The sequence below is a fragment of the Artemia sp. Qi Xiang Cuo genome, chromosome 1, assembly GCF_049724085.1.
Source record: "Artemia sp. Qi Xiang Cuo chromosome 1, ASM4972408v1, whole genome shotgun sequence".
NCBI lineage: Eukaryota > Metazoa > Arthropoda > Branchiopoda > Anostraca > Artemiidae > Artemia > Artemia sp. Qi Xiang Cuo.
Window position 1 is genome coordinate 40,975,931 of NC_142794.1, and position 25,933 is coordinate 41,001,863.

Consider the following 25,933-nt stretch of genomic DNA (forward strand, 5'->3'; position numbering starts at 1 on the left):
TCCACGAGCATCCCTTTCATAAGAACCATATACGACCCCAGGATATATCTTAAAAAACTTGCCCCCGGGCCCTGCGTGGTTGTGTCTACACCGGAGTTTTTGTTATCTGACCTTTGAACTATTTTAAAAAGATGGCTATCTCCAAATTTTGTATCGGATGGGTTTGGGGGAAAAAGGGCGTGGGGGGCTAGGAACTAGAATTTTCAATTTCAATTCAAATCAGCCCACTCTGAAGTTTACACGAGCATCCCTTCCATATGTGCCCCCAGAACCATAAGAACCATATGTGCCCCCAGTGCATAACTTGCAACGCCTGCCTCCGGGTCTTTTGTGGTTGTGTCGACACTGGAGTTTTTTTTTAGCTGACCTTTGAACTATTTTTAACGAAATAGCACCTCCGGGCCTATTTTTACAACGCCTGCCTCTGGGCCTTGGGGGGTTGTATCGACCCTGGAGTTTCCATTATATAATCTTTCAACCATTTTGAAAAATGGCCCTCTCAAAGTTCTTATCGGATGGGTTTGAGGAAAATAGGGCGTGGATAGGGGAGGCTAGTTGCCCTTCGATATCTTTTGACTCAGAACTTTCAATTTCCAATCAAATGAGCCCTCTCCGAAGTTTGTACGAGCATACCTTCCATAAAAGCCCTATATGCCCCAGACCAAAACTTACAGCGCCTTCCGCGAGCCCTGGGGGGTTGCGTCAACACGGAAACTTTTCGTATCTGACAATTGAACTATTTTTAACGAAATGGCTATACATAAAGAAGTTTTTGTCACATTATTATTGAACTGTTTTTAACAAAATGGCTACCTCAAATTTGTTATCACATGTAAAAGGGGAAAAAGGGCATGAGGGGAAGGGCTAGTTGCCCCCGATCAATTTTGACTCTTAAAAAGGGCAGTTGAACTCTGATTTACAATCGAATGAGCCCCCTTTGAAGTTTATACGACGACCCTTTCCATATGAAGTGCTTCTGGGAAAAAATAAATGGAGTTTGGGGGGAGGCTAGCTGCCCTTCGATCACTTTTGACTCTTCAAAAGTGAATTTAAACTTTAAACTCTCTATCAAATGAGCCCCCTTTGAACTTTATACAAGTGTCACATCCCTAAAAACCCTGTACGCCCCCAGAGATTAACTTACAACGCCTACCCCCGGGCCCTGGGGGGCTTTGTCGACACTGGAGTTTTTGTTATCTGAACTTTGAACTATTTTTGACGAAATGTCTATCTCAAAATTTTTACCTCATGCATTTAAGGCGTGGAGGGGGGGCTAGTTGCCTTCCGATCTCTTTTAAATCTTAAAAAGTGAACAAGCACTTTCAATTTCCAATCATATGAGCCCTCTCCGAAGTTTATACGAGCATTCCTTCCATAAGAACTATATTTGCCGCCAGAGCATTACTTACAACGCCAGCCTCTGGGCCCTGGGGGGTTGTGTCGACACAAGGGTGTTTCTTATCTGACCTTTGAACTATTTTTAATGAACCGGCTATTTTAAAAATTTTATCGGATGGGCTTGGGGGAAAAGGGTGTTTGTGTGTGGGGGGGGGGTTAGTTGCCCTTAAATCTCTTGAATCTTAAAAAGTGAACTTGAACTTTCAATTTCCAATCAAATGAGTCCTCTATGAAGTTTATACGAGCATCCCTTTCATAAGAACAATACATGCCTTTAGGGCACAACTTAGAACGCCTTACACCGGACCCTGGGGGGCTGTATTGACACCGAAGTTTTTCTTATTCGACCTTTGAACTATTTTTAACAAAAGGTCTATCTCAAAATTTCCATCAGATGGGTTTGGAAAAAGAAGGCGTGGGGGGAGGGACTAGTTGCCCTCGGATATCTTTTGACTATTAAAAAGTGAGGTTGAACTTTCCATTTCCAATTATATGAGCCCTCTTTGAAGTTTATACGAGTATCCCTTTCATAAGAACCATATATGCCCCAGGGCATAATTTACAACACCTGCCCCCGGGTTCTGGGGGGTTGTGTCGACACCGGAGTTTTTATTATATTATCCTTGAACTATTTTTAACAAAATAGCTATCTTAAAATTTTTATCGGATGCATTTGGGAAAAAGGGCGTGGGGGGAGGCTGGTTGCCCTCCGATATATTTGACGCTTAAAAAGTGAACTAGAACTTTCAATTTCTAATGGAATAAGCCCTCTCTGAAGTCTATACGAGCATTCCTTCCATGTTCCAATAGAACCATATATGTCCCCAGGGCATAACTTATAACCTTTGCTCTGAAGACTGTGAAGGGAGTGACCTGCTCAAAGATATAATTTCCAGAATGTTCAACTACGTTGAACAAAATGGCTATCTCAAAATTTTGATTGGATGTGTTTGGGGAAATGATGGGCGTGGAAGGGGTGTTAGTTGCTTTCCAATCACTTTTGACTATTAAAAAGGGCACTAGCCATTTAAATTTCCAAACGAAGGAGCCCTTTTTGAAGTTTCTACGACAACGCTTTCTATAAAAACCTTAGCCTATATGCCCCCGGGGCATAACTTACAACCCTTGCCCTGAGGGCTGCCGGGGGGGGGGTGTCATCATCAAAGACCTAATTTCCAGAATTTTCAACTACGTTGAACAAAATAGCTATCTGAAAATTTTAATTGGATGTGTTTGGGGAAAAGGTGAGCGTGAGAGGGGGGTTAGTTGCCCTCAAATCACTTTTGACTAAGCTTGTACGACAACGCATTCTATATAAAGCTTATATGCACCCAGGGCATAACTTACAACCCTTGCCCTGAGGGCTGTGGGGGGAGTGTCCTCCTCAAAAAAACAAGGTCTCTGGAAATCAAATCCACAGAGCAAAATTGTTGCCTTAAAATTTTGATTAGAGGTCGTCAAGATAGTGGTTGGCATAGAATGGGTTCTCGATGCTTTTCAAACAATTTTGACCATTAAAAAGGGTGTTGAAACCTTCGATTTCCAATTGAACTAGCCCCTCCGAAGTTTATGCGACGACCCCTTCCATACGAAGTGCCACTGGGACAAGAAATAAATAATAATAATAAATAATAAAACATTGGAGCCGTACGGCCTTTACTATAGGCAACGCTATAGCGTTGCCACTGATTAGTAGACTTTATGTAGTCATATACCTGCCCAGGTTGTATTAAACATGTTTTACTTTCAACAGTTGACCATTAACCATATTTGCTGTTTCCAAATTTTCAGCTTAAAAACAATAATTAAAAACATACTCGAAAGTTAATCGTGGTTCAAGAAGTTACAGTTTCGGAATTATCATTGGTATAGCCAGGAAGACCAGAAAATTGGAATGTAATTAAAAAGGGACGAATTTTTGGCATTTATATACAATAGGTCGAATTCCCGTAACAACTGGCTACTCTTCTCTATAGCTGGGTTGTCAATATAACCGAGGGGCACATAATTCTGTAATTATTAATTTTTCTACTTCAATGGATCTACTTTTCAACATAACTCCCGTCAAGATCAATGCAATTCTCCAGGCAGTGCTTCCATCTTTTTAGACCATTTTCGAAGAATTCTGAAGACCCTTTTATGAACCATGTTTTTGCTGTGTGTTTTGCTCCATCAGTGTTATGAAAATGGGCGCCTTTCAACTGTTTTTTGAGTTTTGTGTATAAAAAAAAGGTTAGATTTAGACCCCGGCGCCGCGCCAATGAGGGAAGACCAGCGGCGGCAGGGCCAAAAATAGCGCGCCGGCGCGATCAATGATGACCGCAAACATTAATGTTTTCATCAGTCTTTCTCAAATCACAGCTTAACTTTACAACATATTCGATCCTATTCATGAGTTCAAAAATTCACAAGTCGCTGGCTGGAAACTGGTCTTCTTCGTTATTCATCAAGAGAAGTAGAAATTTGATAGAAACGTAATGGCTCTGACGTTTCAGAACCCTTGCATAATACGAGTGGTTAAAGTTTCTATTAGCTATGTACTCTTAACATAAATAATTATCAGAATTAGTAGTTTTTTTCATCGAGCATTAATGCATACAAAACTTCGAATAACGTATCACAAAATTCGTCAGTTATCTGGGTAAAACTATGCATTCAACTTTTAGATAGAAAGCTTAATTTTTTCACAGTAATTTTGACCTATTTCTGTTATGCACGAGTTAAAAAATATTAATTGGGCGACTTTGATATTGATTGTTTTTTTTTTTTTTTTTGATCTTTTGCATTCCTAAAAAGCTTTATTTTATCAAAAACTGGTTTTTAATAACAATTTAAAAAATAATTCATTTAAAAGTTTTTTTTGGGTTCTTTATAGAATATATGTCATGTAGGCTAAGGCTGAACTGCTGCTTTTTTATTGGTTTTGGCTACTCTTTTGGATATTATTCCTTTTTTCTTTTGGGGATTCATTCCAAATTATAAACAGATAAATAATATCAGTCAAATTATAAACTGCATCTAAAAGGAGTAAATTTATCAAATTGAAAAATACATGATGAACACTTCACATGAGAAAATTTCAATTACAATGAAGCAAAAAACCATTAATGGTTTGTTCGGTATGAAGAAAAATGAAGTGCCAGCTATTTTCTTAGGTAAAAAATAATAAACTTATCCATTTCTAATGTAACTTAATGAAATATGCAGACTGAAGTAGTTCGAGGAAGATGTTGGGATTTTTATCCTAGTTCGCCACTTTTAATCCAAGCAAAAAGGTTAGGACACTTAGTATCAGTTATTGAGTTTAAGCTTTGATTTTAAAATGCTCACAAAAATTACCAAATTTAAGAAAGTCGCAACAATAAGTCACATGCGGTCAAAATACTCAAAGACTCCTCTTTGATCCCCACCCAGGCTCAAAGTTTCTGCTATGGTTATTCCCATGGAAATCTCCCAAGAGTTTCTTTTTAGAATAGCTTTCAAGCGTAGTTAGGGGTATTTAGCCTTTTTTCTTTTCTTCAAAGCTTTGAAAAAAGTGTTATAATATTCCAAATGTTACATTTGTTATATTTGTGCATATTTTTGGTAATCATTTGTGGGATGATCGAATTTTTTAAACCACTGTAGATACTTAAGAACGTTGCAACATTTAGTACCCTGAGGTCATTAAACTGTCAAAGACTCCTTCTTGAACCTCCCAAATTGAAAGCTTTTATTATGACCTGGCCTTTTAATGTAACTTAGGCACTGGACAAAGGGCGCCATTGTCACTTGAGCGCAACGTTAGGTGGGGATGTTGATATTACTTTCGTCACACCAATTCGTTGTAGTGTGAATGTGCCTGGTACTTATGAATGAATGTTTTCAAAGTAAACCCGTTTCATCAATAAGAAAAAAACGGTTTGGACGCATATGTCCCTTTCCCTTTGGACGATAAAACCATGCAAGTGCTGTATCAAGTATAACTCACGAAAATCTTGTTAATTTTTGTCAACTTTTCAGGTTTTTGGCATCCCTGCTTTCAATAAAAAAAAAAATCAGGTACTATCACTTAAATATAATAACTCCCTATGCCCTCCCCTCTGGATCTTGATAGGATACCGTCTCTGCTTTAAATAAAAAAAAAAATTAACTTATCGGCACCCCGCTTTAAAAAAAATCGAGGTATTATCATTTAAATATGATAGCTCACTACCCCCCCCCCCCACCGGGATGCCACCTGGATAGGATGCCGTTTCTGCTTTAAATTAAAAAAAAAACTTTTTGGGATCCCTGCTTTAAATAAAAAAAAATTCGAGATATTATCATTTAAATGTAATACCCCCCCCCCCCTCTGGATACCACCTTGATAGGATACCGTCTCAGCTTTCATTAGAAAAATAATTTACTTAATAATTAACTAGGTCACTGTATGGTTCAAACAAACACACAAAATAACGTTAAACGGCTTAGTGTTGCTTGAATAAAAAAATGGAGGGTATGAGTAAAGGGGTACAAAGACAACAACAAAAATTTCGAAATTATTCAGATATACCTCAAATTATTGAAAAACTGAGTCATAGATTTTCTGTGGCATTCAATAAGATCCAAAGAATCTAATTAAAAGGGAGCACACACAAAAGCCAAATTAGGCCAGTAGCCTATGAGAAATTGCAAAATAACCATGAGAATGAACAAGTCCTAATGGGGGGCCCTGGGTCTATCACAATATTTCAGTGGTTTCCCAGGGAATTTGATATCATTTTCTTCTGTCTCCACTTTAAATGAAATAAATAATTATCTTTTTGGCGACCCTGTTTTCAATAAAAAAAAATGAGGTATTATCATTTCAAAATGATAGCCCCCTATCCCCCCCTATAGGCAATAATTTACAATTTATTTATGAAGCATATTTTTGAAGTAACTTCCGGTTCAATCTTTAATTCCCCAACCTTGTACATAGCTTAGTCTATAGCTAAATTTTGTCTCAATAGAAGGTTTTTTTTTGGGGGGGGGGGGGGTAAAAATTTTTAAGAAAGAAGATTGTATTTTATATAAGGGTTCAAAAATTGAGTATTAAAAATTAAGAAAATCTTATCCAAAAACAGCAAAAAAAAAATCTGCAAATTTACAATTCAGCTGTAGAAACAATCTGTCGGATGTCAATTTCAAAATCAAACTGAAGGCTGAACCTGTATAGTAATGAATAAGTTCTATAATTCTATTCAACTTGAAAATAAAATTCTTGACTACGAATGATGTAAGAAATAGCAGTTAGGAAACTGCATTCGAAATGACTTAAACTCATTTCATAAAGATGATTCTTTTTTTGTCAACATATGAAGAACTGTGTATATTACAATATTTTGCAATTGCATATTGCATGTGTCTGGTTTTTATGCAAAGCGACAAAAGAGACAAAAATTAACGAATAAGAGGGCAATGAAGACTTATGGTGTCTAAAGTATTGTTTGGAATGGGAAGTTAGTGGTAATACATTGCTATGGGTGGCACCGTGATTACGTGATTTTTGGGAATTCGGGGAACCAGATTTTTTTTCGGGTTGGCACATAGATTTTTGGGAAAATACCCAAAAATTCGGGGATAGTGCAAGCCCTGCTTGATTTCTAAGCAGGCAAATCGAAATACTAAACCACACGAGAAGAAAAGGCTCCGACTTTGCGGTTGACGCAATAAAGAATTACCGCAAAATTAATTTGAAGTTGACCAAACGCCACCACCTCTGCCGGCGGCGGCGCGCCTGCGGCACGCCGGCGGTGGTACGACACTTCGGCGGCGTTCGACCGGAACTCTCGTCGGAGGTGTTCGGCCGATCCGTCGGCGCGGCGCCGGGGTCTAGTTAGATTGGGCTAGGTCTGGGTTGTGAGGTGGATGTGGTAGCAATATTCACCGAAATCCTCCCAACACTTCTTTTGTAACACGTGAAGAATGCGCTGGGGTATTATCGGGATGGAATAGGATTGCACGAGGGAGCTCTTCTTTGCACTCTTTAGCCAATTCTGTTCTGAATTTCCTAAAAACTTAATCATAATAGGCTCCTTTGACAGTTTTTTGACCTCCTAAAAAGTGTACAAATTACAGCAACTTTAGAGTCTAACAATATGGTTACCATTATCTTGCTGATAAAAAAAACTCCGTGTATTTTCTGAATACCTACGTAGCAAAATATATATTTTGCTAACTAATAGTCAATCAGCGATGCACAACGGGAAGGGGATGTTCAGGAGGCCCGTAGACTTAGGGTGTGTTTTATTGAAGTCAGATCAGAATTTCTGGGGCGGGGGGAGATAATTTGGAAATGATGGTATTCTTGCAAATCATTTTTTAATTTTTCTTTGAAGACCCTTTGGATCAAGTTTAGGGACCACCCCTCCTATGTGCAGGTATGACAAAAACCATAACCTTGACAATATCCTTAATAATATAAAAGAAAAAGCTAGTAAAAAAATATAGTCCCATCTAATATAAAATATTATACAGTGAAATATATTATACTATACAGTACAATAAAATATAGTTTTATTACGTACAATATTTTATATACAGAGTTGGGCCGTGGTGTTGTACCTTCTTTTGGTGTGTGTAAGCTTTGGCATTCCTGTCAGCCAAGACAGCATACTCCGGGTAAACCGGGTAGGCTAAACAACTGAAAAAAGAAGACTCCGACAAGCCTTAGGACGTAATCTTGATATGTAGCCGGGCTTGCCACCGTCATTTTGATTTTACTAGATCTAGTAAAAAAAAAAAAAAATCGAGTAAATTTAGAGGATCTAGTAAATTTCCCGAAATCTAGTAAAAACTAGTAAAAAGTCATGATATCAAATCTTACCAACTAAAAATGAAGCTATAATGACTCTTGGGTTTGTGATGTTTGGGAATATATTGGAATCAAAACAAAAGCCAGCCACCCAAGGTGATCAGGTGAATCTCCTCAGTTGGAAAATTCTTATTGAGTAAAAAGGAGCCTGCTGAGAGAAATTAAAAGTAAGTAGAAATGTAACATTACATATATATATATATATATATATATATATATATATATATATATATATATCCAAAAAAGGATTTTTGAACTTGTAGGTTTCCGGAATTTTCAATCATACTGTGAAAACGAAAGAAAAAGGAAAAGAGAAAAAAAAGAAGATAAACGGAAAAAAGATTGTGAAAATAGTATTGATTATCCTCCTATAGTAAAAATCGATGCTTGATGGTGCGGGTGTAAAAAAAAAAAATTTTGAGCATTTAGTAAAAACAGATGCGATCTAGTAATTTTTTTCTCTCCGATTTAGTAAATTCTTCCAGGTCAGGGTGGCAACCCTGTATGTAGCCTCATTGGTATTGCGTATACTATATGTGTAATTTCTCGTATTATTTATAGTTAAGGACTCAGCATTCTTTTTTTTTTCTTTTTTAACTTTGAGTGCTTGTCAAAAACGTTTTCGACATAGCTTATTCGTTTCTAATAAATTATTAAGATTCTCGTCTTACTGCATCGCCTATAGGTAGTGCATCAGTTCGAATTTTATCGCAAAATAATGTGAAACTAAGTTGGTTGGTAGACCCAGGGGCGACTTTAATTGTCTCAAGTTTGCTCTTTAAGTTTTTGTTACTATTTTTTGTTTGCTCTATTTTGAGGATCTACTTTCTACTGGAAGCCTCAATTCAACTGAAAGTATGCTGGTCATGGAAACCCAAAAGGGATTAAATACGAGAAATTCAAAATACATGCAATCTAAAAGACTATTACCGCAACAAAAAGCCAAGAGACTTACCACTAGAAGGAGTTCCCTTGGTACTTGTTAAGTACAGCGACCACACTCAAGAAGTTTAATCTGTTTAAAACCGGTTTTTCTGTTTTGTGTACTCGGAGATAATCAGCTTAGTCTGAGCCAAATAAACTACTATGTAGTATATAATTTTGTTACCAAAGTATTATTTTTTCATCATATTTTGATATATTTCATTAGAATTAACCTAACTTCATTTCTTGAGTGTGGTAGCTGTACTTTACAAGTACCATTCCCTTAGTCTTTTCTTTGTTATCTCTCAGTGTTCTTCATTCTTTTTGGTTTGAAACATACTTTAAAACTGTTCCTATTTAAACGCTATCCCTCTCTCTCTCTTTCCTCGCACGTTTCTAATCGTTACCTTTTTAGTAAGTTCAATAGCCCCAAAGTGCACAGGTTAACGAGTGAAAAAAAAGACTAAGTACAGGAATCCTATTATCCTCAAATATTCCCCTCATTCTTAATGCCTAAAACAGAAAAAAAAAATACAACCAATACTACCTAATGCCACCGAGAAGTATATATATATATATATATATATATATATATATATATATATATATATATATTATATATATATATATATATATATATATATATATATATATATATATATATATATATATATATATATATATATATATATATATATATATATATATATGAATTGCCCACTGGTAGATTTGAATGTTCTGGTGAATAAGCGGAATTAGTTCTTTCCGTAAGTGTTACATTATCACTTGATGAAGTATCTTCAACTTCTACACCCATAACTAAAGAGATGGGAAATGATAATAGGCTACTGCAATAAAATATTCTCAATAATTTACCCAGAAATAAACAATCTTGTAACAACATAAAAAAAAACGAGCTTGGAAAATTAGACATAACAAGAAGAATCATATGCAAATTGATCATTACAAAACCAATTTCGCAAATTGAAATTTATTAACAGGTTTTTATATCCAAATAATTTTCAATTAATTTTTATGAATAGAAATATGCAAATATAACATATAAAACTTGATATTTATGTAATTTTTCTTGTGGAGTGTATTTAAGAATACTATGCTGTATGGCCTATTTTTATGGCTTATAATAAATTATTATTACTATTGTCGTATTTATACTCTCAGGAATTAGCAAATTTCGCAATTTCGCACCGATTTCGCAACATGAAATGCAACATTGCAGAAAAATGAATAGTAGGGTAAATTGTTACTATTATTATTGCTCATCAGTGCAAGTTTTATTTCAGTGTAATTTTTATTTTCAATGTTGTAATAGGTACAAAGCAAAACATTTGTAATATGAATCGTTTCATAGGCAGCGCAATAGCGCTGCCTAAGTAAAGAACGATGTTGGCACAATGTATTATTATTATTATTTTTTTTTCTCCATTCCCGGGCACTTCGCATCGAAGGAGTTGTAGAAACTTCCAAAAGGGCTCATTAGATTGGAAATTGGAGTGCTAGTGCCCTTTTTAATAGTCGAAGGTGATTGGAGGGCAACTAGCACCCCTCCCCCCCCCACGCCCATCATTCCCCCAACTACATTCAATCAAAATTTTGAGATAGCCATTTTGTTCAGCATAGTTGATTTCCACATAGAAAATATGTTTTTGAGGCGGACATTACCCCACAACCCTCGGGGCAAGGGTTTTAAGTTATGCCATGAGGGCATATAAGAACGATGTTGGCACAATGTATTATTTATTATTTTTTTCCTTTAGAGCAGGGCACTTCGTATTGAAGAAGTTATCGTAGAAACTTCGAATAGAGACTTTAAACTGTTCCTATTTAAAATGTTTTTGTAAGTATTCTAATTGTTTTAATCTTCATTGGAGTATTTCTTGTTGGTTTGTCATCCACCTTATTTAAATCCTTTGTTGTAGAAGTTTAAAATGCTGAGAGAGAAGTTTATTTATGCTTTTAAAGTCCCCTTTGTTTTCAAACTGTGATATTGTATTAAATACGGTTTTGTTGAAACTTTGAAAGGAAGAGGTTATTAAGATTGTCAAGAATTAAACTATGAGGAAAAGCCATTGCAACATGAGAGTGGCCCGAGGGAATATTTATGTGGCGTGTTTTAAAAGAAATAGTAATTTTTAGTCTCCCTGAGCTGTAAGCTGAATGATGAAATTCTTTCCTTTTCTTTGCTGGTTCCACTTGGCTGCTGTAATTCAAAGGTGTTATGTTACAAGACTTCAGTTTGAAGAAAGTTAGAAAAAGTGGAAAGTTTCCTTAACTGCAGTTACCAGCTTTCTGATGTCGAAAATTTATTTAGACCAAAAACATGGCATAATATGGCATAAACTGTTTTAGTACCAAAGGCTTTATTTTTTAACTATTTCTTAATTTGAAAAAAAGACATACCATGTTCTGTAAAAGTTAAAAACATGTAAGTATCTTGCGAGTTTACGTTTTAGTGTCTGATGTTCCAATGCGCTTTTGACCTGCTTTTTTCTTTTTTTAAATTGCTTTTACCGGCTGTTTGAATCAGGACATTTATTTAGACGTAAACACGGCAAAGTGGGTGAAGTTTTTTTCTGAAAAATTAATGATTTGTTCACTAGTGGGAACGTTGTCCTCTTCATTTTGTTCCCTTTGGATATATCAACGCCATCTTAGTGATGAATAAATGAAGAATTTATTAGGAACATAATCCTTCAAATTCCTATTTGAAATCAACAAAGAGCCAGAATTATGTCGTAAACAATAAACCACCAAACATGCACTGCCAAAAAACGCTGAAAATTCGCAAGAGCATATCTAATAGTTTTTCAGCCTAAGGGAAATAAAAAATGTCAGTACAGTAGTTAATTCACATCCTATGAAATATGACAAGTTTAAAAAAAAACAAGTTTTTTTTAATCCAAGAATTCTGAACTGCCATCGGCGGACGGTTCTGAACTAGCATCGGTGGGGTTGTTCGTTAGTATCCGTCGATGGCAGTTCAGAATTTTTGGATTTTGTGCAAATCGCAGATATTGACGAATGACTCACTTTATTGTTGTTAGGTATTTGATTTTAATTCTTATAATTTTGTCTTTTATTAAATTTTCTTTATCTTTTAGTTTTTTTGGCTGGTTTTTTCATTGGTTTTTAATTGGTTTTGTTTATTTTCCGTATTTGTTTTTTTGGTTTTTTCTTCGGCATTTTTCTTGTTTTTATTATTTTGTTCGCGCTGAAGAAGAGAGGTGGTTATTCTCTCAAAATATTTGAATTTTGTGTTCCTTCAGTATCTTTGTTTAGCCTTTAAAAACTCCATTTTTGATCGTTTTCTTTCCTTATGTTATGGTAAGTCAATGTGATTTAAGAAATTATCTTCGTTCACGTGTATGGGTGAAAGATTCAAGATTCAATAAGTTTGGAAAGGGGAGGGGGATTTTCAAGGTGTTGCCGTTGCGTGTCAACAATTTGGAAAGTTTACCTATTGAACTTGTAAATTTAGCTTATGTGTCTGCATTTGTCGGCATACGGTTTTGTCGACACATTCTTAAAATTCCTTTTCCAAACTTAAAATCCTAGCTCCACCTCTATATCCAGTGTGCCTAACATGGATTCGTTTGAAAGAGACCATATCATATGAATGTTTTTTGATTAATTTTTTTTCTTATTTGTCATTTCCGCAAATATCCGCCATTTCATTTGTGTGCTCAGAAGCTGCTGATCAGAAAAGGTAAAGAAAATCAAACAATTCTTGTAAATGGCCTAATTTTTCGAATTCACAGTGTTTTATTGAGGCTGTTTTTTTTGTTTTTTTGTGTGTGTGTAATAGACCAGGGAGAAACATGTATGTATTAACATGGGCAGAGAAGGGGGTGTATTAACATGTAAGTATATATATATATACATATATATATATATATATATATATATATATATATATATATATATATATATATATATATATATATATATATATATATATATATTTCATGTTTTTGTTTCTTTTTTTTCCTTTTTTAGGGTCTTTCATTGGATGAAGCAGCAGGACACAAAAAAAATGTTTTGGTTGTAAACGCTAATGTTCAGCATGTTCTGACAAGGAAGTACAGCACAGTAGATGTAAGTTCCTTGCAGTAATTCTTAGAGCCCTTCTTTGGAGAATGCAACCTTTTATTGATTAGATCTGTAATTTCTCAATCAAAAATAGAAATTTTGGTATGAAAAAAACGTTAGGCTCACTCGTTTGTTTTGAAACAAATCTATATATATGCAAAAAGCTGGCTTTGCTGGATGTTTGACTTGGCAAAAAACATGTTTCGTAACCTAGAGCTTTGTCTGCTTTGGTGAAACCTTGACCCTTCAGTTCTCGAAAGTGAAAGCCGAGACTGCGTGTGATAATTCTTACTTACTTAAGCCCTAAACTAGCTCGGGCTTTTAAACCTAACAAACGATTGCTAAGTTTGCAAGTAGCAGCCATGTCATACTTTATGAGTCTATGAGCTACGTTCCGCTTTGGCGGACCCTCGGAATATCATTCCTCAATGTGAGTGTTTGCTTTATGGGTGGCCTTCGATACCTTGATACCTTTGATACTTTATGGGTGGCCTTTGATACCCAATTCACTTGTGAGATCTCATTGCATCTTCAATGTGTTCCCTCCTTTTTAAAATCAAGCAGATTTGATCTTTTAGAAAATTATTTTATGCGGGGAACTCTTAACAGTGGGGAGAGTTGCATATATAGAATCAGCGAAAAAGTAGCATGTTTGGGAAAACACTTGTGTTTTGTGGAGAATTGTGATTAACGTATTTCATTTGCTAGAAAGCTGCACTTTTAATGTATAAAAACCGCAAAAAAAGCAAAAACAAATTCAGCTTTTATTATTTAGAGATAAAACTAGCTATAGGCAGATCTTCAAGTCTCTTATTATGTAAAGTTTTTGCTGCATCAAGGAACAAAATTATTATTTCTTTTAAAACAATTTTTATGTTTTCTGATACACTTCTAGCGTGCCGAAATATTTCAACGCTTGTGGGTCTGCGTTTTTTTTTGGAAAATTGTTATCATATTGAAATTTAGGCTTGGTATAAGACATAGGTCACTCTGCTAGGTGTTGACTAACGAGAACACCCCGAAAAGGCCGGCCCACCTGAAAAATGCTTTGGTTGCTTACTTAACTTGCCCTAAACTACTTCAAAGCTCCTTTTGTACTATTTAGGTTGAAAGGACTTTCTTCGAAGCATTGAAATAGTTGCGTGACATATTTACGTTTTTTCTAGTTTTGTTACATCAACAAAATTTAAGATATTCTACTTTATAACAATATAATTTAGTTACAAAGTTTGTTTTCTTTCTTTGCAGAAAGTTGGAAGCCCCTTCCGATTGACAACTGCAAAATTAGTTGCACGACCCCAGATAAACTTCAAGGTCAATAACAAAAATGAACCATTTGTACCAAAAATCACAGATAAACCCAATTCACTTCGACCTTTGGCAATTCTCTACGACCCTGATGAAAACGGCGGCCAGTACGTATTTTATGGCCATTTTTGTTATACCTTTGATTGCTATTTTATTTTAAAGTATAGCTAATCGCAATTTACACAAGTAATCACATAATCACATTTACGCAATAATCAGAAGTAAAACAGTCATTCTGCCTTTAAGAACATTCATGGAAAACTAAGATATTTGTACTAAGAATTTCGGATTTGGAATCACAGTGGAATCTGCAATATATTTTATTGACTAATTTTTTTTATTTCTGGAAATCCGTCTTACAGCGACACTAAGGAAAAGCTGAGCACAACAAGAGAAGATAAATGTAAATAGCTTATAAAAATACAAAAGTAGGTATTATTTAAAGAAGTATGTCAAAATGAATTAAAATCTACTTGGTGGAAGTGACTGCTAACTTGAGAGCCATGGCTAATTAGAGTAAAGCTAAGACAGATAGTCTCTATGAGAGGCAAAGCTGGAATAACTTTTTCCAGAATTGTAATTAAAAATGATGTTATTTCAGTTGTTGATAGATAGTCTATCATCCATCCTAGGGCAGAACTAAGGTAGATAGGTATACAGTAAAGGTAATTCAAATAGTCTATCAGTTCTGTGGGCCAGGTTACAGTTTTTCTCTATTGATCGCTTTTTTAAATCAAGGGTAGACAAAACTGGATCATCAACATGCTATGTGACGGTAATAATGGTCCGCATGAATATAAAACTGGGAGGGAAATGACAGCTGACAGCTATGCAGCTTGTTAGCATTAATAATTTTCAAAGTTAAGTAAAGTGTTTCGCAGACTGGTTCTACTAGGTTCCTGTCCTAGTCTGATTTGAATTTTTTCCTAAATACTGACATTGGATATAACTTAGAAGCCAATTTTAATCATTTTTGTCAATTTCGATAGAAAAATTTAATAATAAAAAAAAATAATACTTTGATAAATTTTTTAACTTAAATTCGTCATAATCATTTTTAATTATCAGTAATTAGAAACTAAATTAATTATCAATTTTTTGTTTTTAGCTGTTCTTTTTCTAGTGTTGGAACGTAATATTAGAAATAATTTGTGCAGTTAAAAATGCAAATATATCCATTATTGTTGCTATTCTCATATTGTATATTCCATCAGTACAGTGTGAATACTACACTATTTTTTCGTAGCCATTTACAGGCTTTGGAACCTGATGTCTGTTAGGTCTAAACCATGATGATTTTGTGACAATGATTGTCATGATGATCATGGTGACAATGATTTTGTGTTTATATTAGGCCAAAGACAGTGTGTTATGTTGAGCTCTTTGCAATTTTTATTCCAAGCCACCAGCCAAGGTTTCTTTCCAGGCAAACACAGTGTAAGGCTGAGGCCCGCTTCTGGATTTCAGGATTTTCACCACCTCTCTATTACAATGTTGTCTTCTCTATTGTAGCATTGCTGCCCCGATTCTTATTAAATGCGTGGTGGGTTACATGATGGGAACCCACCATAATAATTGCCTATTATTATCCAGAAAAACGTTCTAACATGAGCATAATATGCACTGGCAGTTTGAAGATACTTTTCTATTGAAGTATTTGCTTTAAATTCTAATGAAAATATCTGTCAATTTACTCAGCTTAGATGTTGAATCTGGGTGTTGATAATTTTTCTCTTCTTTACATATGATGGATGATTACTGAGGACCTTGCCAGAAACTTATCACATAGAGTCCATGTGATAAATTTTATGGGGGCCCATGTTTTTTTTGTATTGTATTTTTTTCTGTAATACAAATCTATGAAGCTAAACTATCTGTATTAAAGTTGTTTTCAATAGCTAAATCTTATTTTAAGTAAAATTAGTTGCATTTTAAGCATTGCTGGACCTGGAATTCAAAGGGCCTGTCTCTTTTACTTTCAAAGCGAGTTAGAGAGTAAGAAAGATTACTCTTATAGATTTATGTCCACTTACCGCCTTTTGAAAAGTGTTTTTACTTCATAGGAGGTATGGACGGTTGACCACAATTAGGACAACAAATTTTCCTATAGCTCTTACTCAAAGACCACCGAACATAATATCATGCGGTTTATGCACTTGATACAGCGATTGTTAGGCGCAAGGTTAAATAAGTATGTGACGAATTGGACGAATTGGAAACAAAGCTTCTCGAAAATTGACCATACCCCTGCACTGAAATCCCTGCTCAACGGATCCCTGAGCCTTCCTCTGTTTTGATAGGGAAAAATATACCAAGTAACTTAACCAAACCGGAATTACGAGAAGACTTCCTAAAAATATTGTGTAGGGATGCCAGCTAAAAAATTGTCGAGTTAAAGCGTAACCGAAGTGACTGTAGAGTTATCACTGCATCTTTGTCTGACGCCGACGCAATCGAGAAAAAGCTTTGTATCTGTGATAGCACCATTAGCACCAAGGTTAAGATCGCTCTCACTTTCGAATCAGTAAACGTAATCCAAACGGTCTGGTTTCTGATAACGTCAAGTGACTCGTCCCCCATCGTGGTGAAGTAAAGCGAATCTACTCTACCAGATCTATCCTACTGAAGTTCGAAAGGAAAGATGATTTATCACGAGCAATGAAGTCCCCATTGATGATCTGTTTCGAATGATTCCCTGTTCAAGAGTTTTGTTTCTACCCACTTAATACTATAAGTGTCAGTCATACGGAAATATTTTAATTCGTGTAAAAACAAAATTTGTTGTTCTGTCTGAGATGAGCAAGGTTGATATCGTTCTGAATTCACATTCAGAAAAATGTGATCTGTAATGCTAAAGATCGGGCTCCAATATCGGGAAGAGTAGTAAGCCTGCCAAAGTCCCGAGTATCAGTGTGTTTGAGAAAAAAAACGGATTGACTCTTTTAGGAGCGAGTTCAGTGCACCCAACAAAGAACATAGGAGTATTTTTGAAAGCAGCTAGATCTTGCCCTTTCAAATAAGACGAAATTTTTCCTGTTTGGGTCACAAACTTATTCCGAAACTAATGAAAAAATCTTCTGGTGTTGATTCTATTTCAGCATGGTACCTGCAATTTACCGATTCTTTAATTGAGTATCGTTAACACTATAGGCTCAAGTGACCCTGGACCGCGGTGTGGTCCCTATGCAATTCTGTATTGGTTAAATAACCCCCATCCTTAAAAAGGTAAAAAAGACGCTATTATGTGGACTTATCGCCCCACTACCGTCTCGTGCATTATGTTGAAGCTCTTTGAGTCATTTGAGTTAAGAGACATTGAAGAAACTTGTTCCGCCCCTCCTTGCCAGTTTGGGTACCAACGAGGTTTAGTTAGAGAGCAAGCTGTCTTTCAAAGTTGTAAAGGAGCTTTGACTTCTCCAGTTTTGTTCAATAATTATGCTGCTGATGCTCATGATAAGTTAAGCTGTAAGTAAAGAACGACGTGGGCACAATGTGTTTTTTTTTCTTCTCCGTACGAGCCCTTTTTTTTCTTCTCCTTCTCCACATCGAGTTGTCGTAGAAACTTCGAAAAGGGCTCATTCGATTTGAAATTGGAGTAACGAGTGCCCTTTTTAATAGTTGAAAGTGATTGGAGGGCAACTAGCCCCCCCCCCCCACGCCCACCATTCCCCCCAAACACATCCAATCAAAATTATGAGATAGCCATTTTGTTCAGCGTAGTTGATTTCCAGATAAAACATATCTTTTTAAGGAGGACACTCCCCCACAACCCTCGGGGCAAGGGTTTTAAGTTGTGCCCTTCATACAGAAGTAGTCGTCGTAGAGACTTCAAAAGGGGTTCATTCGATTGGAAATCGAGAGTTCTAGTGCCCTTTTTAATAGTCGAAAGTAATTGGAGGGCAACTAGCCCCCCCCCCCCCCCGCCCGTCATTCCCCAAACACATTCAATCATAATTGTGATATAGCCATTTTGTTCAGCGTAGTTGATTTCCAGATAGAAAATGTGTTTTTGAGGAGGACACTCCCCCACAACCCTCAGGGCAAGGGTTTTAAGTTATGCCATTGGGGTATATAAGGCTTTTATAGAGGGCGTTGTCGTATAAACTTCAAAACAGGCTCATTCAATTGGAAATTCAAAGGGCTAGTGCCCTTTTTAATAGTCGAAAGTAATTGGAGGGCAACTAGCCCCCCCCCCTCCCCCGCCCATCATCCCCCCAAACACATCCAATCATAATTGTGAGATAGCCATTTTGTTAAGCGTAGTTGATTTCCGAATAGAAAATATGTTTTTGAGGAGGACACTCCCCCACAACCCTCAGGGCAAGGGTTTTAAGTTATGCCCTGGGGGCATATAAGGTTTTTATTGAAGGCGTTGTCGTAGAAGCTTCAAAAAAGGCTCATTCGATTGGAAATTCAAAGGGCTAGTGCCCTTTTTAATAGTCGAAAGTAATTTGAGGGCACCTAGCCCCCCCCCCCCATGCCCATCATGCCCCCCCACACATCCAATCAAAATTCTGAGATCGTCATTTTGTTCAGCATAGTTGATTTCCAGATAGAAAATGTGTTTTTGAGGATGACACTCCCCCCACAACCCTCGGGGGAAGGTTTTTAAATTATGCCCTGGGGGCATATAAGGTTTTTATTGAAAGTTTCGTCGGAGAAACATGAAAACAGGCTCATTCGATTGGAAATTAAAAGGGCTAGTGTCCTTTTTAATAGTCGAAAGTGATTGGAGGACAACTAACCCTCCCTCCCCCCACGCCCATCATTCCCCCAAACACATCCAATGAAAATTTTTAGATAGGCATTTTGTCAGCGTAGCTGATTTCCAGATAGAAAATATATTTTTGAGGAGGACACTCCCCCACAACCCTCGGGGCAAGGGTTTTAAGTTATGCCCTGGGGGCATATAAGGTTTTTGTAGAAAGCGTTGTCGTAGAAACATCAAAACAGGCTCATTCGAGTATAAATTCAAAGGGATAGGGCCCTTCTTAATAGCCGAAAGTTAAAGTAGGGCAACTAGCCCCCACACGCCCCTTAATACCCCAACCCCAGCCAATCAAAAATTTGAGATAGGTATTTTGTCAACGTAGCTGATTTCCAGATGGAAAGTATCTTTTTGAGGAGGACGTTCCACCACGACACTCAGGATGAGGGTTTCAAGTTATGCCCTGGGGGCATATTATCTTTATATAGACGATTTTGTCATATAAACTTCAAAACAGGCTCATTCAATTGAAAATTCAAAGGGCTACTGCCCTTTTTAATCGTCGACTGTGATTGGAGGCCCCCTAGACCCCCCCCCCTCCCCACGCCCATCATTAACCCAAACACATCCCATCAAAATTGCGAGATAGCCATTTTGTTCAGCGTAGTTGATTTTCAGTGAGAAAATGTGTTTTTGAGGAGGACACTCCCCCACAACCCTTAAGGCAAGGGTTTTAAGTTATGCCCTGGGGGCATATAAGGTTTTTATAGAAGGTGTTGTCGTAGACACTTCAAAACAGGCTCAAAACTTCAAAACATGGATAGTTCCCTTTTTAATAGTCGAAAGTGAATGGAGGGCAACTAGCCCTCCCCAGGCCCATCATTCCCCCAAACACATCCAATCAAAATTTTGAGATAGCCATTTTGTTCAGCGTTGTTAATTTTCAGAGAGAAAATATTTTTGAGGAGGACACTCCCCCACTGCCCTCATGGTAAAGGTTTTAAATTAAGCCCTGGGGGCAGATATGGTTTTTATCGAAGGGGTTGTCGTAGAAACTTCAAAACAGGCTCATTCGATTTGGAATTCAAAGGGCTAGCGCCCTTTTTAATAGTTGAAAGTGATTGGAGGGCAACTAGCCCCCCACGCACATCATTCCCCCAAATATATCCAATCAGAATTTTGAGATAGCCATTTTGTTCAGCGTAGCCTAGGTGATTTCCAGACAGAAAATGTGGTTTTTAGGAGGACACTCCCCTACAACCCTCAGGGCAAGGGTTTTAAGTTATGCCCTGGGGGCATATAAGGTTTTTTCTAAGAAGGCGTTGTCGTAGAAACTTCAAAACAGGCTCATTGGATTAGAAATTCAAAGGGTTCCCTTCTTAATAGTCGAAAGTGATTGGAGGGGAACTAGCTCTTCCCTCCGTCCATCATTCCCCTAAACACATCCAATCAAAATTTGGAGATAGCCATTTTGTTCACCATAGATTATTTCCAGATAGAAAATGTGTTATTGAGGAGGAAATTTCCCAGCAGCCCTCAGGGCAAGGGTTATTATTTATAACCTGGGGTATATAAAGTTTTTATAGAAGGCGTGCGCATAGAACCTTCAAAAGGGGCTCATTTGATTGTAAATTTAAAGAGCTAGCGCCCTTTTTAATAGTCAAAAGTGATTGGAGGGCAACTAGCCCCCCCCCCCCCACGTCCATCATTCACCCAAACACATCCAATCAAAATTTTGAGATAGCCATTTCGTTTAGCGTAGGCTAGTTGATTTCCAGATAGAAAATATGTTTTTGAGAAGGACATCCCCCCACAACCCTCAGGGCATGGGTTTTAAGTTATGCCCTGGGGGCATATAAGGTTTTTATAGAAGGCGTTGTCGTAGAAACTTCAAAAAAGGCTAATTCAATTGGAAATTCAAAGGGCTAGTGCCCTTTTTAATAGTCGAAAGTAATTGGAGGGCAACTAGTCCCCCCTACGCCCATCCTCCCCCCCAGATACATCCAATCAAAATTTTGAGATAACCGTTTTGTTCAGTGTAGTTGATTTCCAGATAGAAAATATGTTTTTGAGGAGGACACTCCCCCACAACCCTCAGGGCAAGGGTTTTAAGTTATGCCCAGAGGGCCAATAATGTTTTTATAGAAGGCATTGTTTTAGAAACTTCAAAAACAGTTCATTCGATTGGAAAATCAAAGGGCTTGTGCCCTTTTAATTGTCGAAAGTAATTGGAGGGCAACTAGCCCCCCCCCCCATGCCCCTCATTCCCGCAAACACAACCATTAAAAATTTAGAGATAGCCATTTTGTTCAGCGTAGTTGATTTACACATAGCAAATATGTTTTTGAGGAGGATACTTCGCCACAGCCCTCAGGGCAAGGGTTTTAGGTTATGCCCTGGGGGCATATAAGGTTTTATAGAAGGCGTTCTCGTATAAACTTCAAGATAGAATTATAGAATTAAAAATGTGACAAACTAGTTATAGTCAATTGCAGCAAAGGTTAAGCATTTTTTTGTTACATTGTTGTGTCACATTTGACAGTTGTCACATTTGACATGTGTCACATGTGACAGTTGTGTCACATTTTTTTTGTCACATACAAATGTGACAAACTAGTGATAATCAATTGCAGCAAAGGTTAAGCGTTTTTTTTAAACAAACTGTGTTTGTTTTGACAATCTTCTAGCATTAAGAACACGAATATGGATTTTTCTGACTGGCATCTATAGAAAATATGTAACATTATGCTCGCAACATTTCTTCGTGGAGGAAAATGACCCCTGAATCTATCCTGTTATTGTTGCTAACAGGTGAAATTAATTTTGCTCAAACAGAGTAAACCTTGCTAAAGTTATCTGTTATTACAAAAAGAGTAATGGCTTTGTTCATTAAAATTCACTCGCTTTTTTCAACAAAATGAAATAAACAAGACACACATAACAGGAAATGTTGGGAAAGTAGTTTATTTGGGGTAATTCATTACAATGTTTGGCGTTTGCTGCAATTTATTTAATGAAGTTTTATATTGGTAAATAACTGGAAACTGGAGTTTTTCTTTTCAATGCATACAGACACTTGGAATAGAATAAAATAAATTCATTCACTACAATAGTTGAAGCTCAGGTGAGTCTATCAGTGTTAAAAAAAAGAAAAAGAGTTAAAAAAAACATTTGTACATTTTATTAAAATTTTCGATCTTCCCCTGGAATTCGAAGGTAAGAAACAATCTGAAGCTACTTCACATTCCTTTGAATAGTCAAGTTTTAAAGGAATTGGGCGTATTTCTTACGGTGGCATCTTGTGTGTTCGCGGAGTATCTCAGTGGTAACATGAGAAGAATCCGTAGGGTTTAGCTTTTATTATTGTTATTATGATTAGAATTCAGTGTGTAATGTTATCCATGACAATTTTGTCTAAAGGCTTGTTTTTTCTTTCATGTGGGAAAGCTTTTTATTACATCTTTTCTTAGGGATGCATTGTAGTCAATTAGATTGTAATTGATGAACGATTATTTTTTGTATTGTTTCGTAATGTGCTAATTTTAGGGAAAAGAGAGAAAAATTCATTTTAAATAAAGACCAATATTAACAAAAATTCATATCAAATAGACTTGTCTCGGGAAAATTTATGCAGGTTTTTTTGTGGCCGGACTCAATATTTTAATCCCTTTGTATACATATATATATATATATATATATATATATATATATATATATATATATATATATATATATATATATATATATATATATATATATACCTATTATGCATTTCTGGCTCAGAGAATACCTCCCATAGTTGTATTTACTTTGTGCCAAAATGAAATCACAGTATTCTGCTAACTAGACTTAGTAGAATATAATGGCAATAAAAAAATTGAAATACGTGTTTGAATTTTCACCAATTATTTATTATTACGACCTATTAAAAGCCGTTCACGCTGAAAAATTTTAAACCCCTTCTTCTTTTTTTGTTTGGTTGTAAAGCTATCAAAAATCTGTGATTAATTCATTTGTTTTTTGGGTGCTATAGGAAGACAAAATTTGCTGTGGTTTGGATAAAAGTAGGAATCTTTTCCCCATATAACAATTATGATTTTTTATAAGAATCACACTTCCATGCAAAAGTTGTAATTTATATTCTTTACAAGCACGTGCTTTCATGTATTGCTTGAACAAGATCTATTTATCTATAAAGTTTCAAGTTAATATTTAAATCTGAATTTCCCTTGTTTTCTCAAATCTCAATGTCTCATTTTCTAATCTCTTCCCGTGAATAGCTTTAAAACCAGAGTTGCCAGCCCTAGTGATTTATCACTATTTCTAGTGATTTTTGTATTGCCTAAAGACAAAATATCACTAAATTTGCGAATAAATCACCAAATTATTGAAGAAAATCACTAAATCAACGAGAAAATCGGTAGAATCTAGTGATTTTTTTTACCGGTGGCAACCCTGTTTAAAAACTTCTTTTTTTCTCCTGTAAAGTCATGAAAAATGTGCGATAGCTTTGTTCGTTGTTGGGCGCGATATAAAAACAAGAATTCCTGTTGTTTTAATGAAAGTAGGAACTTGGTCTCAGTATAAGAATTATAATTGCAATCCCTTTGTAGCCCATGCTTCCAAGTATTGTTTGAACAAGGATTGATTTATCTGTTAGGTCTCAAGTTTGTATTTCAATCTCGTTTTCTTTTTCCTCTTGTATCTTGAATCCATTATGTCTCCCTTTCCAATTTAAACAGAGGCCAAGTATTGATTATTTTTTATTATTATTATCCTTTCATGAAAATTTGAATCTGTATAGAAGAGCTTACTTTGCATCGAGTAGTAAAGTTTCCTTCCAGTAAATATTCGAGTATTTTCTATTTTTTTGACAAGGAAAGTACCTTTTATATTAAAGCTCTTTAGGCCAGGAATGCATTCAAGTTATCGTTTATCTTTCTCTGGGTAATTTTGGCGTGAGAACCAGAAGGTCTTTAATATGATAAGACTTCTATGTTCTATCGGAAATAACCATCGTTGATACTGCTTGTAAAAATCGTTATCCTAAACGGAATTTTGAATTTTGGAAATAAATTGGAATGACAAAGATATATAAGGGCTGGGGAACTCAAGTGTTTAGAGTTGGGAATAAACAGTTACTGTAGACTCTTTTAAAGAGGAAGTGAAATATAAATTGTGCTGCCTCAAATGTCAGTGTAGCAGCCTATTGAACTACGTATTTAAGTGGTATTTTCAAACTTTGGGAAGTGTTACTTAATATTAACCATCCTTGGATTACTAAACATTTCTTTAAATCTTTATCAAATGAATCGTAAAATAAAGATTGAATTTGATGAAATTAGTGGAAAAGTAAAGGAAAATAAATTATATTTTAAGTGTTTTTAGCTGAACAGTTTTTTAAGTGAAATTGTTAGTTTAATGTTGTTAGTTATCCATAGTTGCGTGTCATTTTTAAGGAAATAATATGATACCTTGCTTTGTGTAAGAAAGACGTGGTAATCAATTTTCACTGTTGCTAGTAAATTTGTAGGGAATTTCCGTGTGCCATTTATAACAAAATAGCTCTATTGTTAATCTAGGGGTCCTTTTGTTAATCTTACAGTTCAGAGAAAAAAAAAAAATGATTTTAGACAAATTGTTCGCGATAAGCTTGTAATAAAGCTATGTCATTTAATCAGCTAAAACTTATTTATTTCTAGTTTAAATTTAATCATTGAAAGGCCTAAAGTCATCGATTCAGAAATAAAAACATAGCAAACTTACCATGATAAATGCATTCGACAGAATTCAATAAAATACTTGTTCGTAAGAACCTCAGTATCTTTTAGCTACAACTTGTACTTTTTAAAAAGTAATAGGAATTCATCAATAAATTAAAAGAAAACATACATAAACTTATAACGGTTCAATAATAACATATATTTTTTATATTCTTTCCTATTAAAGGGGGAAGGAGGCTATGGGGTCTAAAGAATGTATCCACAAAGTGCTTATTCTCAGTATATTTATATGTTTACCGGTTTTCAACGTGCTTATATGATAGGGACTTTGTAACCCTACATTCTACTTGGATGGTATTGAATATTCTAGGTTGAAAGTTGAGCTGATTCCTAAAAGACACAACATTGCCAGTTTGTGATTAGATCTGATTTTAATGCTTTCAATTGAGCATTTCGGCACAATATATTCACCTTGGATATAACTGTGCGGTGCTATGGAAGTGTTTTTGAATTTTGTGAGTCATGTTAGGTGGCCAATACTCAGGTTCCATCTAGCGTGTCATATTCCTTGAGATAGCTTAAATGACTTCTCTGAACTATAATCTATTCAATTTGTGTTTGTGAATCACCACCTCTCATTACGGTATTTTTTTTTTCTCTTTATATATACTGCCACTTATTTCAATTTGTGATTCGAAAATAAGAATCTCAGAATATATTTTTATTTTTTGTCTTTTTATGTGTTGTCATTGGCCTCTATTTGTAAATCAAACCTCCTCTGTTTTTCTGTGCTTGTATTTCTGCCTTAAATAATTTGTAGATTTTGAAAAAAAAACTTTGAGCCTCAAAGATGCTTTTTTTACTCATCATGTCAACTGTATATTAGTTTTGCATATATAATAATTCATCCATTGATTCTGTGTAATAAGACGAATCAGTGTATGT

At 35.8% G+C, this 25,933-nt stretch overlaps 2 protein-coding genes across 2 annotated transcripts in view; both read left to right on the plus strand.

Annotated features, from left to right (window-relative positions):
* Positions 1-25,933, plus strand: part of LOC148956313 (G patch domain-containing protein 3-like) — a 273,613-nt gene that overhangs the window by 121,782 nt on the left and 125,898 nt on the right. The gene's annotated exons all lie outside the window — the stretch shown is intronic.
* Positions 1-25,933, plus strand: part of LOC148956314 (exosome complex component 10 homolog) — a 59,202-nt gene that overhangs the window by 23,365 nt on the left and 9,904 nt on the right. The window contains exons 4-5 of the mRNA XM_089094911.1: positions 13,157-13,255; positions 14,498-14,664. Coding sequence (XP_088951037.1) covers positions 13,157-13,255; positions 14,498-14,664 — 266 coding nt within the window. The remainder of the gene's footprint in view (positions 1-13,156; positions 13,256-14,497; positions 14,665-25,933) is intronic.